Source organism: Lepisosteus platostomus, chromosome 2, assembly GCF_059453375.1.
Source record: "Lepisosteus platostomus isolate fLepPlt1 chromosome 2, fLepPlt1.hap1, whole genome shotgun sequence".
NCBI lineage: Eukaryota > Metazoa > Chordata > Actinopteri > Semionotiformes > Lepisosteidae > Lepisosteus > Lepisosteus platostomus.
In genome coordinates this window covers 48384099-48402429 of record NC_142612.1, presented here as the reverse complement: position 1 = coordinate 48402429, position 18331 = coordinate 48384099, and the positions used below count along the sequence as shown (strand labels likewise).

Sequence of the window (18331 nt, the reverse complement as noted above, 5' to 3'; positions counted from 1 at the left end):
CTGGTTGGGATAACAATTGAATTCTCGAGCTGTAATGCATTGAAGTTGAATACTCATCCAATCTCTGGGGATTCAGATCTCCTGGAGGCACAAAAAAACAGTTGCAGGCTTGTTGCTGTCCAATCCGCGCTCTCTGGCAAGGTGCCAGGCTGTGCTGTGCGGCTTGGGACGGTGCGCTGCAGATGCTCACTGACCGGCTAGTTAGTGTTGGCTTTAACTAGCATAGTTTGTGCACAGGAGAAAAGATGACTGTGGGTCCCAGCAAGTCAGGAAGAGGACCGGTTCGTTCCTGGTGAAGCGCTAGTTCTGAATAGTGATTCAGCTGTCTACAGTTCTGACCTGTTCACGAGGCTTGCTGCTGGTGCTAACCTCAGGTGGATCCTCTGGTTACTCTCTGGCAACCTCCGCTCTAGACTCTTAGAACAAAGGAAAGTTCTGGCACTCGGACACACTGGCCATTCCGTGGTTGTCCGGGCTGAGTCTGAGGTGCGCTGCGAGAATGTCCTGCCCTTGGGAGCCTTCTGCTCCTGGGCCGTCCTGCCCTGGAATTCTCCTTTGAATTCCCTTTAGAAAAGTCCACAGAATCCTCTCCAGAATCTTACTGAATCTTCTGAATCTCTCAGGCTCTCTGTGTTGCCTGTTTTTACCTGGAGGAACTTCAGCTCGTTGATTGGCTGAAAGTTCCATGGGCATCAGAGTCCCACGTGTGTTACTCGGCCCTACCAGTCCCTGATTGGTTGATAAACGTGAGATATGAGTCACTTACTCCTGACACTTAGTAATGCAGTCCAGATGTCCATCTGGCACTCCCTAGACAGAGAGGTGCCAATGGATGACCATTGATCATGATAGCCAGGCTTAGCTAAGTGCATCCCCATTTGGGAGCTGTCCCTTATCAAAAGAAAACATCTTTAAATCAGCCTGCATAAATAGTTTCTCTGTGGCTGCACCACCGAGATGAACAGAGAGATGAGGCCTCATTTGGGAAAGCACAGCAACACTTAATTCTGTCTTATTAACAAGCATTGCCGCTACAGCAGGATTTGAGCTACAGACCACAAAAAAACAGGATTCACTTTTTTCACATATTGATGATAATGATATCAATAGCAGTTTGAAAATATTCATTGTTATTAATAAATGTCTTAGATTCATATTTTTCATATATTTAGAAATATAAAAAAGTCAATAGAGTGTCCATAATATTACTATTTTAGTTTTTCAAGAAATGTAAACTAAAAAGAAAACCCGTGGTGATATGTGTATATACTACTGTTTGTGTTACAGTACATGAATATAATTATATCGAAGTGGAATATCCTGCTTTGCACACATCAAGACAATATCCAAAACAACTTTTACAGGCTGGCGGTTTCTCTCTATAAATGAAATGTTAGCATCCCCCTGTAGTTGATTTAGCTCTGTCCCACAGCTGTGTGGCGCATGGCCACCATGTATGCCTCTGACTTGCTAAGTGCTATATGATGCTCTTTACTGTTCTTATTTTTTTAACAAGCCTGTCTAAAATATTTACAATTTTTAAATCCTTCTCTACTGAACACTAACTTGGTATGCATCTCTGGGAAGTGTCTGCAGACTTTGCAGTACACTGTATAGGGGTTTTGTGCATTTACTGGGACAATTATTAATTGTTGCAGTAAGCCACAAAATAATTATTTGATGGCTATTAGAAAACCAACCTTGCGAAATAACTCAGCAATGCACACACGAATACTAATGCATTAGAATACATTTATTAATACATAAAATGTGCATATAAACATAACAGAACTTATAGTGAGGGTTAGCAAAACACAAAAGGTATGCAGTATTTTCAATTACAAGGAGTTACAAACCAAAAGAGACATACATTCAGTATACCATTCATTTATGCCGTTTCGTTTAATGAGCTTTGATTACAACTTCTACACTACTCAAAAGCAAGTATGTAACTCATAGGAATTAAATTGACATCAACTGGGGTTGAGGTAACAATTGAATTCTCGAGCTGTAATGCAGAATGTTGAATACTTATCCAATCTGTGTGGATTCAGATCTCCCATGGACACAAGGGAACAGCAACAGGCTGTTGCTGCGTCCAATTAGCGTCCTCTGGCCCAGTGCCAGGCTGTCCTGGTTCGGCGTGAGGTGGGGGAGAAGGAGGGAGAGATTCCTGCTGTGGCACGCTGGCAGTGGGCTCTCTGAAGACCGGCTAGTTAGTCTTGGCTGAACTAGCAAGTGTTTGTGCACATGAAAAAGTGACTATGGGTCCAACAAGTCACACTCTTTAGAAGGGAAGAAGACCGGTTCGTTCCCGATATAACGCTAGTCCTGAATGCTGAAATTCAGCTGTCGACAGTTCCAACTGTAGTTCACTCGTTGATCAGGCGAGCGTTTGCGGTGGGGTTCCCGGCGGTTAACGAGGCTTGCTGCTGGGCTAACCTCGGGTGGAACATTTGGTTACGTGCGGGCGACCTCCGGTCTCGACTCTTGGAACAAAGTAAAGTCCTGGCACTCGGACTCACTGGAGTCACGTGATTGTCTGAGCTAAGTCTAAGAATGTTCTGGAGGGGCACCTTCTGGGTCCTGTGCTGCCTCTTTTATCTGGAGGAACTACGGTCGTTCATTGGTTGAAAGTTTCACAGGCATTTGAGACCCACATGGGGTTGTCCTGCCCTACCAGTTCCTGATTGGCTGATTGAGGTGGGGGATGAGTAACAATGCACTCTGACCTTAGGGTTGTTAACCTTAGGATAAGACTCTCCCTTGGAATCTCCCAGACAGTAAGGCACCAGAGATGACCATTTATTAGGGTGGCTGGAGAATCTCAGCCTTGGTAGTTGTTCCTTATCAGGAAACTCTATCAGACAGAAAAACACCTTAAATCTGAACTAAATGGAATGGCCTCTCTGTGTCCAGCACCACTGAGATGAGGGAGAGAGGGACTGGCAAGGGAGCAGCAAACATAATACCTGTATTAATAAGCCTTGCAGCTACAACTGCATCCTTAGCTATACTGTATTCTAGCCATTTAAATTGTTCATATTACTTTATCAAAAAACACCGTGCCTTTCCTAGTGTCATTGCTGGGAATGATTGCAACTTGGGTTGAGTGGCTGGTTCATCAATGGCAGACAAATCTGTTGGTGGTCTTGTCACTCGTCTTTTGAGGCTGAAGGTAGACTCGCCTCAGATGAAGAAATTATGGTTGTAGTGTTCACCCCCGTCATCTCCACAGCAGCCTGTAGCATCTCACGTGTCTTATCATTTGTTTCGGGGCTGGTCTGGTCGTTTAAACGTGGCTTTTTGAAAAACATAGATATATTCATTTGCTTTGACATTGGCTATTGAACCACAAACCTAGCACAAGATAGCTCTAAGAGTGTCTGATGATGACGATAGCCAATTAGGCTACAGCTACGCATGCACTGCCCCACTGCAATTTTATTATTGGTAAAAAAAATACAGTGAGCCAATAGTAAATTAAAATCAAATCATGTAACATAAAAAAGCAAATCATGTAACGCAAACAAGAAATCACACACACAAAAAAAATGTAATTACCTTGAATTGATTGGGTAGGCCTAGGATCAATCAGGGTGGGCCACTGGTGATAATGGATTATTCATGAAGGTAGAGGCACTGGATCTTTAGTAAAGGCATAGACACTGAAAGCAGTGACGTTTGATTTTTATCAAGTCAAACACAGCATCTTTCATGAGTTAAACAGACATAAGTCTGTACCAAGCAGTCAGGAGCTCATTTTCAAATCTCATACAAATTGTAGCAACTTCTACAGCATAGTGGTACCTATTACAATATTGGGGATTCATTTGGAATTTGTGGTCTACACGTCCAGAGAAGAATGCTACATACTTTTGCACAACACTGATTACAGCAGCAGTCTAGTTTTCCTTAGATTATGGACTAATCCTAGTCCAAGAGGCCCACACAATATCGGTTTTGGTTTATTCCCAGCTGTAAATTACACAACTAAATTCATTATTGACTTAATAATAGGATCAATTTGAGCTGTTACGGCAAATCCAATCAAGCAACTTGTTAGTTCAATTATAGCTTCAATTAGGTAATTAAGCTTAGCTGGAATTAAAACCAGCAGATGTGTGGTCCTCTATAAAGGATCAGGGACCCCTGCCTTAGAGGACTCATACATCTCACTACTGATGAGTTTCAATTTTGTTTAACTTCTGAAATCTAATTCTAAGGCTATGAACTGGTAATGATTTTAGTTTAATTTACTGAGAAGCATTAAAAACACAACTTAATGTTATTGGGTTCAACACTTCTTTGTACCTTTTCTTATAATTAAAATGAAAATCAGTACAATTCACACATGTTCTTGTTGTGTGGCTTCTTCTCAGCTAGTATTTGATCCATTATATCTCAGGTATCTTCTAGCCTCCTGAAGTTGCTTAGCATACAAACAGTATTTAGTGAACCAAAAGACAGGTCCAGTAATGCTGGCTTGAATTATGAAGATGATGAATATCATCACATAACAACAAGTAGTATACCAGTATGAAATCTTTCTCTAAAATGCATTTTAGAAGATTGATTATTTTATAAGCTTTTTACAGTGCTGCATATAGGCATTTTTTAAAATCAGTGCTGTTTTTGTGTGTGTGTTTCTCTTCCATATGTCAATTAATAATCATTGAGCTATATTACACCTGGTTGTGGCAGCTGTCAATTGGTAGGCAATAATGTCGTTGGTTGACACTGATTATACCCATTATATACTATATAGACAATAATTAGGTATTATGTATAACATGAGAGTACATGCAGTCTATTGTGGGGGGATTGCTGTTATTATTGAAATCTAAGTTAGTTTGGTAACCCTATCAACATTGACTGTAGATGCAACTTCCCTTCTGTGTTGTTTTATTTCAATGAAGAACAAATTGTCATCTAATATGAGGTGATATTACCAAGACAAACTGTTAGTGTTTAATTCATGCTGTAGAATGGAAATAATATACAATATGTAGAATTTGTAATTAATGCAGGCTGACTTATAATAATCACACAGGAACGTTGACGGACACTTAAACATTTGTAAGAATTATTAAAACGTATCATTGTGAGACGGATGATCATGATTTTGTGCTTTTTTTCAGATGTTCCATCAAATCCCTATGCAGTGCGGCTGAGCTCAGTATCTCAGAGATGGGCCACCGTGTCCTTCATGAAACCAGACTCTCATGGAGGAGTACCTATTGGACACTATCTGGTCAAATACAGGGATATCGGGTTGCAGGACTGGAGAGATGTCAAGTCAAATGGTGTTCAGAGTAAGTGCACCAAGTTGAGCAGTACTGATCCAGCTCCTTGCTACTAATCTACTTAGGAAATGATGACCTTAGTTGTAGCACTCAGCAGGCCACTGGCCTCACTGGCCTAAGCTACTCTAGGCAAGTTCAGCTGGGGTTTGCTGTGATATGGTAAAATATATTATTCTTTTCCCAGGCTGAAGAAATGCTGCCAAAATTAATATTAATATTGTACATGCAGTGTGTGCTTTCTTAGAGAAAAGCATGATAACATCAAACATTAAGTCTTAAAGAACATTTGCAAAATTAAACATGAAGTACAGTATGAAGACACTAGACACACCAACAGATTCATGTCACTGCAGGTTGCAATGAGACATTAAATCATTAAAAGATAATGTAAAGAATAAATAAATTATGGCTTTTAGTAATTATTATAAGCATGGCAAATAATCCTCATGTTAAAGTCAGTTCTGAATTTTGTGAAGAATTATGTGATTTTGAAACAGAATGAAGTGGAAGTAAATTTTCAAAAACAGGTTATGTCATAGCTGTGTTTTTAGTTTGGTATCAACAAGTTCAAAGAAAAAAAATACAGTAATGATCATGACAAAAAAAATGAAATGCTATTCACATTTTTATGTTCACACCTGCCCATTCTAATATACTGTTCACATGAATACTTAATTTTTTGGTGGAAATATAGGGACTTGAATAGCTCTGTATATCTGTCAGAGGAGAGAAAGTAAAGCTTAATTCCCTTCTGAAATTGGAGGGGAATCACAGGAATCTGCCAACACAATAGGATCTCCATATTTAATTCCCCCAATACGTCTTTAGCTTGTAATGCTATCAACATGACAAAAAATTGTCTAAAAGCCAGTAAATCTAAATAAGGCAGAATTATTTTTGACAAAATCAACATAAATACACAAGACAATGTAACCAAACCTTTTGAAGCAATAGGTTATCAGTTCTCATCTAATATTAATGTACAAATAATCATCTGATAGAATATTAAATGTAAACAACTGTTTAGTTTATTTTTTCATACTGCATTAGTCTTCCATTTTCTTCTCTACTCAGAAACTGTTTACACCTTTTGTTGTTTACTAAGCTTCAAAGCTTTGATCAGAGAGGATCAGCAAACAGCAAACTTTGATTTTAAGTCCTAGATGTTGTTGCACTTAGGGAAAGAATGAAGTGGCTCCCCTCCTAGAGTATATGTAAAGCACTTTGGTATCCCTTGGGATGAAACAAACTACTGTACATAAATGCAAAGAGATTATTATCACTACTTTTTAGTTTTTTGCTTAATATAACATGAAGCTATAGAAATCACTTTAAACTTGAAAGATTGAGCTATTTGCTATTTATGAAGACATAGCTGAATAGAACCAAATTGTTGTACACGAATATGTATGAGCAGTTGTAATAGCTTTAGAGCTGTGCTACTGGGTAAAGTAGTGATATGTGCAATTGATATTTCTAGGTAAGTGCATGTTCAGGGCCTATTTTTTGCACTAACAGTGCTAATGACACTGTTTTTAAAACTGCATTATACAGAAGAGTATTATTTGAAACTAGCTTGAGGGTGGTGAAAAAAGATAGATTTCATCACATAAAACATAATTGTATTTTATGATCTTTGAAAGACTAGCTAGGGAAATATAAACCGTACAATATTATGTGGAGTTCCTTCACATTCAAAAAGATTTATTTCACCTGCCACCTTGTAAATATAAGTAAATCCTGTACAAACTGAGATAGAACCTCAATAGATTATGACATCTTCCTTTGACATATCACTAATTATCAAATTACATAGTGACATACTGTACTGTCATAGACTTTGTTTATAAATGGGATTATTTTCTATATCACTTTTTTGTGTTATGGGAGGGACAGTAGCACAGTGGTTAACATTGCTGCCTTGTAGCACTGGGTCCCTGGGTTCATTTGCTGAGGTGCTGTATTTTTGAGGAGTTTGTATGTCCTCCCCATGTTCATGTGGATTTCCATGAGGTGTCCCAGTTTCTTCCCACAGTCCAAAGACATGGTGGTAAGTTTATTAGCTTCTGTAAAAATCAGCCTGATGTGAAATGTGAGTGCTTGTTTGAGTGCTGTCCTGCTTGTGCCTGGTGCTTCAGGGGATAGGCTCTGGGCTACTGTGAACCTTTATTTGATAAGTGGTTATTAAAAGTGATGTGAGGATGTTTTGAGTTATGTTTCATTTCAAAAGTTAATACATAAATGAGTTATTTGACATACTAAACATAATTGAATATTTTAATGGTTTATTGTAGCATTTTAGACCTATGCAGATTGTATACCAGATTTAGGCAGTGTCAGTCTTGAGGAACAGGTGAGTCTGGAACAGGTAAGCACCAGCACCTGAAGAAGAAGTAAAATTAAATTAAATTAAATTAAATTAAATTGGTCCCATTATGCCAGTAAGAAGATGATCGAGCTTGTTAAGAACCAAGTTCAAATGAAGACCTGCAGAGACAATGGCCTTCCATGACTAGGATTGTATTATGCCTATCTGGTCGTCTTTCCATCTATTTCTCTCTTTCCATCTTCCTCATTCCATCTACTATTGATATTTCCATCTGATATGTACTTACAGCTCATGCAGATTGTATTTTTCTCTGTGGCATCAATGCTTACGTTTTTTTCATTTAAAACATTCCCACTTCAAACTCCTAATGAAATGCTTGAATTGCCTTATTTCACTGTTTGTTGCATTTGTTAGTGAGCTCATTTTAAATACATTACAGCATTAAATTAAGCAATATCTGTTGCACTTAAAACATGCATAATAAAGTGATTTGCATGTATTACTAAAGGCTTAATGATGAGCAATTATCCAGTCCATGTGTTAAAATGGTTTGCATTTCAACATATAAACAATGGATAATTTTTTTTTTTTAAAAAGATTGCTTTAACACCCTTTAAGATAAGTCAATTTCAGGGGAACAATAGTAAAATAAATTATGCTTAGAAGAAATGTTATGCTATTTTAGTATGAATTTACAGAAATGTCCTTAATATTTGCACACATCCATTATAACAGTGGGTTAGATGAAAGGACTTTGGAAGACACAACTTAACAAGAAACGGATGTCAACCCAATAAAGTGATTCTGTCTGAAGCTCAGAACAGATTTATCCCACAAGTGAGTAAATGAAAGCAGGCAGGCAGTAGGCCAAATTGTTAAATAAATCAATGATGAAGAATATAAGAAGAAAGAAAACACTTTCTAAAGCGTTAAAAAAAGAACACGGTCCACATAAGGAAAAGAGCTACAGTGAACTTTAGCATAATGTGGCGCAAGCACAGCTCAAAAAGTTTGTTAGAAAGCTCAAGAGAGTGATACAAAGTAATATTGCAGTGAAGACTAAAACAGTCATTTTTAGTAATAAAATAGCAAAGGAAAGTAAAAGATGTAGTAAAATGTACAGAAGCAGAAAAGAGAAATAGAAATAAATGTAAAAATTATTAAATTGAAAGAAAGAATGAAGATCTTGTTGAGAATGTTGACATCCTACAAGAACAAGTAAATCTTGAAGTAAGATTTAAAAACGTCAGCAGTGGGGTTTTTCACCAGGGGTTTGATGTGATGAGGAAGTGTATCTAAAGATGAGGGGCTATCACTCATCATTCACCAGGTATGAACTAATGACTACCAATAAGAATCTGACAGATAATTACCCAACATGTAAACAAAGCTGGCAAAAGCAAAAGCAAAGCCTATAGTGGAAGTACTGTCTCTAATCACAATGAATGACAGCAATTTGAACCAATTAGATCAGCTTTTTAGATCAGGTGGTATTTTTCCACATGTTGCCAATAGTACTCAGTTGTCTCCAAGCCTAGAGATGAGTGTAGTCTCTCATATATGGATATACTTTTTATAGTTTCTTTGCATATATTTTACATAAAAAATACAACTTTTGCAATTGTATGTGCTGGGTTATTGATAAATTATCAACGGACTTTGGAACTTTCCTGAACTGCATTTTCAGATTAATTAAGTGATTGCTTTGTCATATTTTGAATTGGGAAACAGCCTATGAAGCACTGGTTATCTTGTTTCATTTGATACAAGGTTTGTTTTGATGTTTTTTTTTTAATATGCTGGTGAAAATGTATTAAATATGCTTATTTATTTGCTTGTTGGTGTAGATTATTTATAATTAAAGGGGAGTTCCAGTTGGAATCAAAATCAGTCCATGGTACACATTATAAATAAATATTCCTTACATCTCTATAAATCGAGAAACTTTCCAGTAATCTCTCCTGGGTTTCTATCTGTAACAATTTCTTAATATACACTGGACCACTGAGGCTAGTTCTACACCTTATCAGAAGTCACATTCCAGTATATCATCTTCTGTATGCTGCATAATCTTCTCAGACTAATTTGAAGGGAAGCACAAGCCTCTAACAAGTCATTCATTACTTCAAGCATTTATTTCCAACCTACTGTATCTATTTTACGAACATATATATTAATCTCAGACAACCATAACTTCATTACTCTTTGAAAAATTAACTCTTTGAAAAATTAATAGAGAAGGACTTGCCAATGATTCCTATACCACATCCTCAATGCACTATTTAAACTGACTGGTATTAAATAATATCCAGTCATTTCTTGGCAGAGTACTCTTCCTTGCCCATCGAGGACTCCTTATGTCTGCTTGTAATCCCCTGAGTGCTTTTCTCCTGACGTTATGAAGTTTACATCAAATCCAAACCCAATGTGCTGTATATCTGATATACTGTAAATACTGTACAGTATATGAATCTGATACAATGTTATGGGGTCCTCATTTGTTCCCTTTCAGCAGTATTTCTTTGTTTTCCAAACATTTTCTCTCTAGATAATTTGGAAATATTCGTAAAGCTTCTCTTGAACCTTTCATTTAACTCTTATGCATCCAATCTGCAAAGCATACCATCATTTTTCATCAATATTTGAGTTTCTCTTATTAATTTTGGGGGCTCTCGGAGCCCCATTCTTATGCATTGGTGTTTGTTCTTATCCAGGCAGGTTACCCCATTAATGGTCATTTTTTTCTTATCATGTTTTCTGTTTGCTTTAATTAGGGTTTTAATGACCTGATGAAAATATGTTGATTTTATACATATTCACTTTTACTACAAACAAAACTAACTAAAGTTCAGGTGCACAGAATTGCTTTGTAACACAGTTACACTATTACTTGAATGGATTCATATAATTTCAGAATACATAAACCTGACTTTGTAAGGTGCTGTAAGTGAGGCAATTTTAAATATGGATTCAAGCATGAAGATCAAAGACCTTTCAAAGCACCGAAAAATATAGCTTTAGGAGGGTGCTGTTGAGCATGGCTTGGATGTAGATGTGTGTTAGGTGCTCCTGCTTTACTTTTTTTTCCCCACGAACAGGGTAATTTATTTTGTTCTATCTGTAATAGTACTGATATCTGATCCTTCCAGTTTTATTTACTATAAAACCAAGATAAAAAACGATAAAAAAGAAGAGATAATCGACAGAATCCACTCATTTGGATTCCAAATCATTCCAGACCGACAGTAACGTCGCTTCGTGGGAGAGTAATGGCGGACTGACAGCGCTGATGTTGGTGGTGAGCAAGATACAAGCTTATATTAAGTCCTTCAGATCTGAAATCTGAGAGGCAATCGCTAAGCTTCAGAACACCCTTGAATCCTACTGGAGCTGGGTGCAGGAGGTTTAGAGGTTCTTATCTGATATTTCGGAGGGTCATGGGATTAGAGGCCACAAGTAAAACACTTCTGTGGAGAATGAGATGCTTAAACAGAAAGTGGAGGACTTAGATGCAAGAGGTAGGAAAAATAATCTACGCATCATCAGTGTTCCTGAGGGAGCACAGGGCCACGACCCTATTGCCTCTGTTTTTCAGTTCCTGGTTGATCTTTAAGGCAAGGATGAAGTGAAACCCACTCCTGTCCTAGATTGCGCTCAGCACTTGCTTGTGCCACGGCCCATGGAAGGGGATGAGCCCCTTCCCCTTATTTTGTGCGTGCACAATTTATATGAAGGAAAAAATGCTGTACCTGGCGAGAGACAAGGAACAACTTGCTGGAGTGTAATACAGCATATTATACCCTGCTCAGCTGATGATTGTCCATGAAAACTGTCGGTTGATTTTCACTACTCCTGGGGATGCTGCCGCTTTCTACAAAGATAAGATTACCTCAAGCTAAACTTTGTTTTTTCATTTTTTACACTTTTTTTTTAACTGTCAGTGCTACCTCTTGCCTCAAGATGGATATATTCACCTGAAACATACTGGTTTCAGGTAACATACAGATCAGCCTATTGACATGATATTTTCTTTTTTTGTGAATTTTTTCCCATTTGTTTTTGAAGAAAAATGGCTACTAGGTACTCGTTCATTGTTATTATTTCAGTGTCTCCCTGCCGTTTGTAAACAAATAAGTAATTATAAAGTTCTACTTGATGGTGAATACATGTAACTGTATTTAGTTTTCTAGGTCTCTTGTAGAGATTTCAACTTTATCTTTATGAATTTATGAAGTCTTAAAGTTTTATCCTCCCTTTTTGTTAATTTATATTTTATGTAATTGTGGCTTCATGTCACATACAGTGTGATGACTCTTTTTTTTAATTTTTTGTCTGAACATTGAACATTTGGGGAGGTGCTTTGACTTAGTTAAGGTCTGCAGTCGTACACTGCCCGTATCAAGTAATTTGCATTTACTGGAAATAATTCTTGTTTATGTAGAATAGTTTGGGATCACAGTTTATGACAATTTTCATCTTTCTGCTCATAAACTGTTAAATTGATTCAGATTCTACCTTGTTGATTCCAATATATTGAAGAAAAAGGGTATTTGTTAACTACCACCACTTAGTTTCTGTTTGCATGCTTATAATGTAATTAAGTAATAGGAGCTTAGGTATTAGTGTGTCAGTCTACACTTTCTTTCCCCACATGACTTCAATATTTCCTACATGGTTTGCTGTCACCTCGATTGGGGAGGTGACAAGGGTGGGGTGAGGGGATTCTGTTCTTTTTCTGTTCACTTTCCATTCTCCCCTTTTTTCTAATGCCTCGTTTCTTGATCTTTGTTGGATTATTTGTACAGTGCCTTGTGAAAGTATTCGGCCCCCTTGAACTTTTCAACCTTTTGCCACATTTCAGGCTTCAAACATAAAGATATAAATTTTTTATTTTATGTGAAGAATCACCAACAAGTGGGACACAATTGTGAAGTGGAACGAAATCTATTGGATTTTTGAAACTTTTTTAACTAATAAAAAAATGAAAAGTGGGGCGTGCAAAATTATTCGGCCCCTTTACTTTCAGTGCAGCAAACTCACTCCAGAAGTTCAGCGAGGATCTCTGAATGATCCAATGTTGTCCTAAATGACTGATGGTGATAAATAGAATCCACCTGTGTGTAATCAAGTCTCTGTATAAATGCACCTGCTCTGTGATAGTCTCAAGGTTCTGTTGAAAGCGCAGAGAGCATCATGAAGACCAAGGAACACACCAGGCAGGTCCGTAATACTGTTGTGGAGAAGTTTAAAGCCGGATTTGGATACAAAAAGATTTCCCAAGCTTCAAACATCCCAAGGAGCACTGTGCAAGCGATCATCTTGAAATGGAAGGAGTATCAGACCACTGCAAATCTACCAAGACCTGGCCGTCCCTCTAAACTTTCAGCTCAGACAAGGAGAAGACTGATCAGAGATGCAGCCAAGAGGCCCATGATCACTCTGGATGAACTGCAGAGAACTACAGCTGAGGTGGGAGAGTCTGTCCATAGGACAACAATCAGTCTTACACTGCACAAATCTGGCCTTTATGGAAGAGTGGCAAGAAGAAAGCCATTTCTCAAAGATATCCATAAAAGTCTCGTCTAAAGTTTGCCACAACATGTGGAAGAAGGTGCTCTGGTCAGATGAAACCAAAATCGAACTTTTTGGCCACAATGCAAAACGATATGTTTGGCGTAAAAGCAACACAGCTCATCACCCTCAACACACCATCCCCACTGTCAAACATGGTGGTGGCAGCATCATGGTTTGGGCCTGCTTTTCTTCAGCAGGGACAGGGAAGATGGTTAAAATTGAGGGGAAGATGGATGCAGCCAAATACAGGACCATTCTGGATGAAAACCTGTTGGAGTCTGCAAAAGACCTGAAACTGGGACGGAGATTTATCTTCCAACAAGACAATGATCCCAAACATACAGCAAAATCTACAAAGGAATGGTTCACAAATAAACGTATCCAGGTGTTTGAATGGCCAAGTCAAAGTCCAGACCTGAATCCAATCGAGAATCTGTGGAAAGAGCTGAAAACTACTGTTCACAAACGCTCTCCATCCAACCTCACTGAGCTCGAGCTGTTTTGCAAGGAAGAATGGGCAAGAATTTCAGTCTCTCGATGTGCAAAACTGATAGAGACATTACCCAAGCGACTTGCAGCTGTAATCGCAGCAAAAGGTGGCTCTACAAAGTATTAACGCAAGGGGGCCGAATAATTTTGCACGCCCCACTTTTCATTTTTTTATTAGTTAAAAAAGTTTCAAAAATCCAATAGATTTCGTTCCACTTCACAATTGTGTCCCACTTGTTGGTGATTCTTCACATAAAATAAAAAATTTATATCTTTATGTTTGAAGCCTGAAATGTGGCAAAAGGTTGAAAAGTTCAAGGGGGCCGAATACTTTCGCAAGGCACTGTATGGTGCACTGTACATCTATGCATATTCTCTTGTAACATTTAAATGTATTACATCACTCTTTCTCTTTGATGTCCATTAACCAAAAATACACTGTCACAGTTTGCCCCATGAGCTTTATAAGTTGGCATGTTCAAGGTCTAAATACTCCTGTGAAGCGTAATAAAGTATTCCCGCATCTTCAGAAGCTTAAAGTTGGAATAGCATTTCTTCAAGAATCACACCTCTGCACCTCAGACCACTACTGTATTCGAAAGGGTTGGGTGGGACAACTTTTTCATTCTAAATTCCATAGTAAGGCCAGAGGTTCAGCAATCTTAATACAGAAAAATATTCCAGTAATCTCTGCACATGTAATATCAAATTCTAATGGTTGGTATGTGATAGTTAAAGGCAAACTTTTCAACACATCCCTAGTATTGGCTAATGTCTATGCCCCTAACTTTGATTACAGTAATTTTATGACTAACTTGTTTACTTTGCTACCTGAATTGAACTCTCCCCATTTGATCTTAGGAGGTGATTTTAATTGTGTTTTAAATCCTTTGGATCGCTCTGCTTCAAAATCTGATTGGCCTTCGAAACCTGCTCAAGCACTTAGCTCTTTTTTACATGCATATAGTGTCTGATTCTTGGTGTTTTTTATTTCCCTCTGCCAGGGAGTACTCTTTCTTTTCTTCAGTAAACCACTCATATGCTTGTATAAACTACTTCCTTATAGATAAAAAGTTGCTTTCTAGTGTAAAGACCTGCAAGTATGACAGTATTATAATTTCAGATCAAGCTCCTGTTATTTTAACTCTTATCTTTTGTAATAAGTTTCCCTGTCAAAGCTCTTGGTGATTCAACTCCCTGTTATTATCTGACAATAGTTTTGTTGAGTTTATGACATCACAAATACGTTTTTTCCTTGAGACTAATACTACTCCAGGCATCTCCAGCTCTACCCTATGGGAAACACTCAAGACTTATTTATGAGACCAGATTATCTCATAAACAGCTCAACTTAACAAAAAACACTTGCAGCTCTTATCAGAGTTAACTAACGTGATTTTAGATCTTGGTAGACAGTATTCAACAGCTCCCACAACAAATATATACAAGGAACGGCTAAGTTTACAAACTGAATTTAATTGACTTTCAACTAAACTGAACAATTACAATATATGCAATATATTGCTGTATATGAACACAGAGACAAGGCAAGTAAAATTCTAGCCCGCCAACTGCGTCAGGCTGCGACAGCTAACTTGATTACAGAGACTTGGTCTCAGTCTGGATCAACCACTGCAGACTAGCAGGAAATAAATAATGTGTTTAGTACTTTTTACTCCACCTTATATACCTCTGAGGCCCCTTCAGATCCCTCATTGTTTGATTCTTTCCTTGATGGCTTAGATATTACTGTAATAAGTTCTGACTCTACTGCTGATTTGGAGCAACCCCTCTCCCTTGATGAAATCCAGAAGATAATCCAATTCATGCAAAGCAGCAAATGCCCAGGTTTCCAACTAAATTTCAAAACAAATGCAGTTCTCAACTTACACCTTTGTTAGGTTCTGTGTCTTTTTAGAGTGACTTTCGACCCAGGCATTTACTGCAACCTTTAGCCAACCAACAATTTCATTGTTACTAAAAAATGATAAAGATCCCTTAGATTGTAGCTCTTATAGGCCAATTTCTCTTCTTAATGCAGATGTGAAGATACTTGGCAAAGCTCAGGTCCACCAACTTGAGACAGTCCTACTAACAATAATTTCACCAGATCAAACAGGGTTCATACAAAATAGTCATGGTTTCTTCAACATTAGAAGATAACTTATTATCTACACTAAACCTACTTCATTATTACCAGAGATTATGGTTTCTGAGATGCTGAGAAAACCTTCGAATGGGATCTTTTTTTGACCATGTAAAGATTTGGTTTTGGACCACACTTCATCTCCTCCATTAAACTATTGTACTCTTCTCCCAAGGCTTCTGTCCAAACAATAATATTTTTTTCTCAATAATTCCCCTTACATTGTGGGATGAGGCATGGTTGCCCCCTCTCCCCTCTTCAATTTGCTATTGCCATTGAGCTCCTTGCTATATCTCTGTCCACATGTACGGGGAGTGGTGAGGGGTGGCCTTGAGCATATAGTCTCCCTTTATGCAGATGATCTATTGCTATATTTAGCAGATCCAGCCTCCTTTCTTTCCCTTGTAATCTCTGTCCTTGAATGGTTTGGTAAATGCTATGGTTATAAACTTAACTTTAATAAGAGTGAGTTGTTTCCCTCAAACCCAGATGCTCAAAAGTGCCCTCTTAATCAGTTTCCTCTTAGAATTGAGACAAATAGTTTAAACTACCTGGGCATAAAAGTAACCCTCTCCTCTTCTGGCATTTTTAATTCAAATTTTCTTTCTTTATTAGAATGCACTAAACAGGACTTGGCTCATTGGTCTACCAAGATGAACAAGATGAACTCCATCAAGATGAACATCCTACCTAAAATTTATACTTATTTCAGTGCATTCCAGTAGTTATTCTCAGATTCTTCTTTAGATCTGTTGATCAAAATATATCTTCTTTTATTTGGAATAGTAAGTCCCCGAGAATACGTAAAGGATTTCTTCATAGATCAAAAAAAGATGGGGGCCTCGCATTGCCCATTGTTTTTGTTTTATTATTGGGCAGCTAACAATTGGGTGATCTCTTATTGGATGTATTCCCATACCCTGTTACACTGCCCATCTTGGTTATATACGGAAGCATCTTCCTGTTCTACCAGCCCTGGTATGCTCCTCCCTTCCTCTCTCAATTACCCAAGTTAGCAGCAATCCCCTGATTAGGTGGTCTCCTGGGATTTGGGTTCAGCTTAGGAATGTCATGGATGTCGGAAAGGACGAACTGTGGAATGGCAGTAGAGCGAAAAAAACCCTATGCATAGCGGCAAGACGGGGGTTAGCCCGGGCTCAGCTGTTCAGGATATACCGTATAGAAACCTATGCCCTCAGGTAGCGGACGTGGGGCGACCTGGTGCTAGGCGGGTCTCAGGACATCCAAAAGTCAAAGCTGAGCGAAGGCAAATGAAAGACCCGGAAATATATAGCCCCAGAGAGAAAGAGACACCAGAAAGACAGCAAAGCACCGGAAACAAATGAGTAGGAGCGCCCTCTGGCAGCAGAGGGCGTGACAAGGAAACACTTTGGTTTTCAGTCCTTCACATTTGTGCTCCTCTCCATGTAAACCATTTGTTTCCTCCTTCTGTTATAGACCAGGCATTCCTTCTTTGGAGCTATGAAGCTATTATATCTTTCAGAAACCTATTTATTAATGGTTGTTTTTCCTCATATGAGCATCTATCCAGCAAATTTAAGTTACCCAAATCACACTTTTTTCATTACCTTTCAGATTCGACATTTTATCCAAAACCAAGTGCCAAATTTCCCTGCTCTCCTTCCAGACATGTCTGTTGATTTTCGCTTAAGTTAACTCCAAGTGTTAAAGGTGTCATTTCCCAAATGTATTCCACTATACTGTCTCTGGATTGCACTACAGATTGCACTGGATTGGCTACTGTGAAATTCCTATGGGAACAGTATTTAGGATTTGGACTTTCTGAAGATATGTGGGAAACTATTCTGTCTCGAATACATTCCTCATCTATATGTGAAAGGCTTGGTTTAATATAGTTCACGCTTCCACTTCTCTAAGGTTAAACTTGCTAAAATTTTCTGAAACACTGATCCTAAATGTGATAAGTGCAAGCAGGCTCCTGCTACTCTCCTCCATGTATACTGGTCTGCCAGCACTTGAACTGGTACTCATTTAGGAAGTCTATATTTGAATCTCTTTCAAAAATGTTAGATGTGCCCCTAGAGTCCTCTCATCTTATAGGTATCTTTGGTGTCCCTCCTAATCATATTTGATCTAATATTCAGTTAGGCACTCTGGCATTCTCCAGTTTACTAGTGAGACATGTGATTTTGCTCCATTGGAAAAACCTTGTTGCACCCACCTACATTCACTGGTTAAGAAATGTGATGTACTTTCTCCACTTTAAAAAAAATAGGTTTTTCTTTTGTGGCTCAACTGCAAAATTTTATTCTGCCTGGCAGCCCTTTTTAAACTTCAAGAAGTTGTAGCTTGACCCAGACATATAAGAGACCTTGAAGACAGTGGCTTCCCTCTTCTGTCCTTTCACTACCTTTGTTTCTTTCTTTTCTCTTTTATCCTTTGGTTTCTTTACTGTTGATTTATTCCTTTTTTTATATTATATTTGATTTAACAGTTTAAGTACCA

The 18331-nt window shown here is 38.1% G+C and overlaps 1 protein-coding gene across 7 annotated transcripts in view; it reads left to right on the top strand.

Moving 5' to 3' along the window:
- The window catches only part of LOC148676410 (neural cell adhesion molecule 2-like), a 923711-nt gene that overhangs the window by 804409 nt on the left and 100971 nt on the right, over positions 1-18331 (top strand). For all 7 annotated transcript variants that reach the window (XM_088607785.1, XM_088607777.1, XM_088607759.1 and 4 more), the window contains one exon: positions 5142-5315. In XM_088607785.1, the coding sequence (XP_088463911.1) occupies positions 5142-5315 (174 nt within the window). The remainder of the gene's footprint in view (positions 1-5141; positions 5316-18331) is intronic.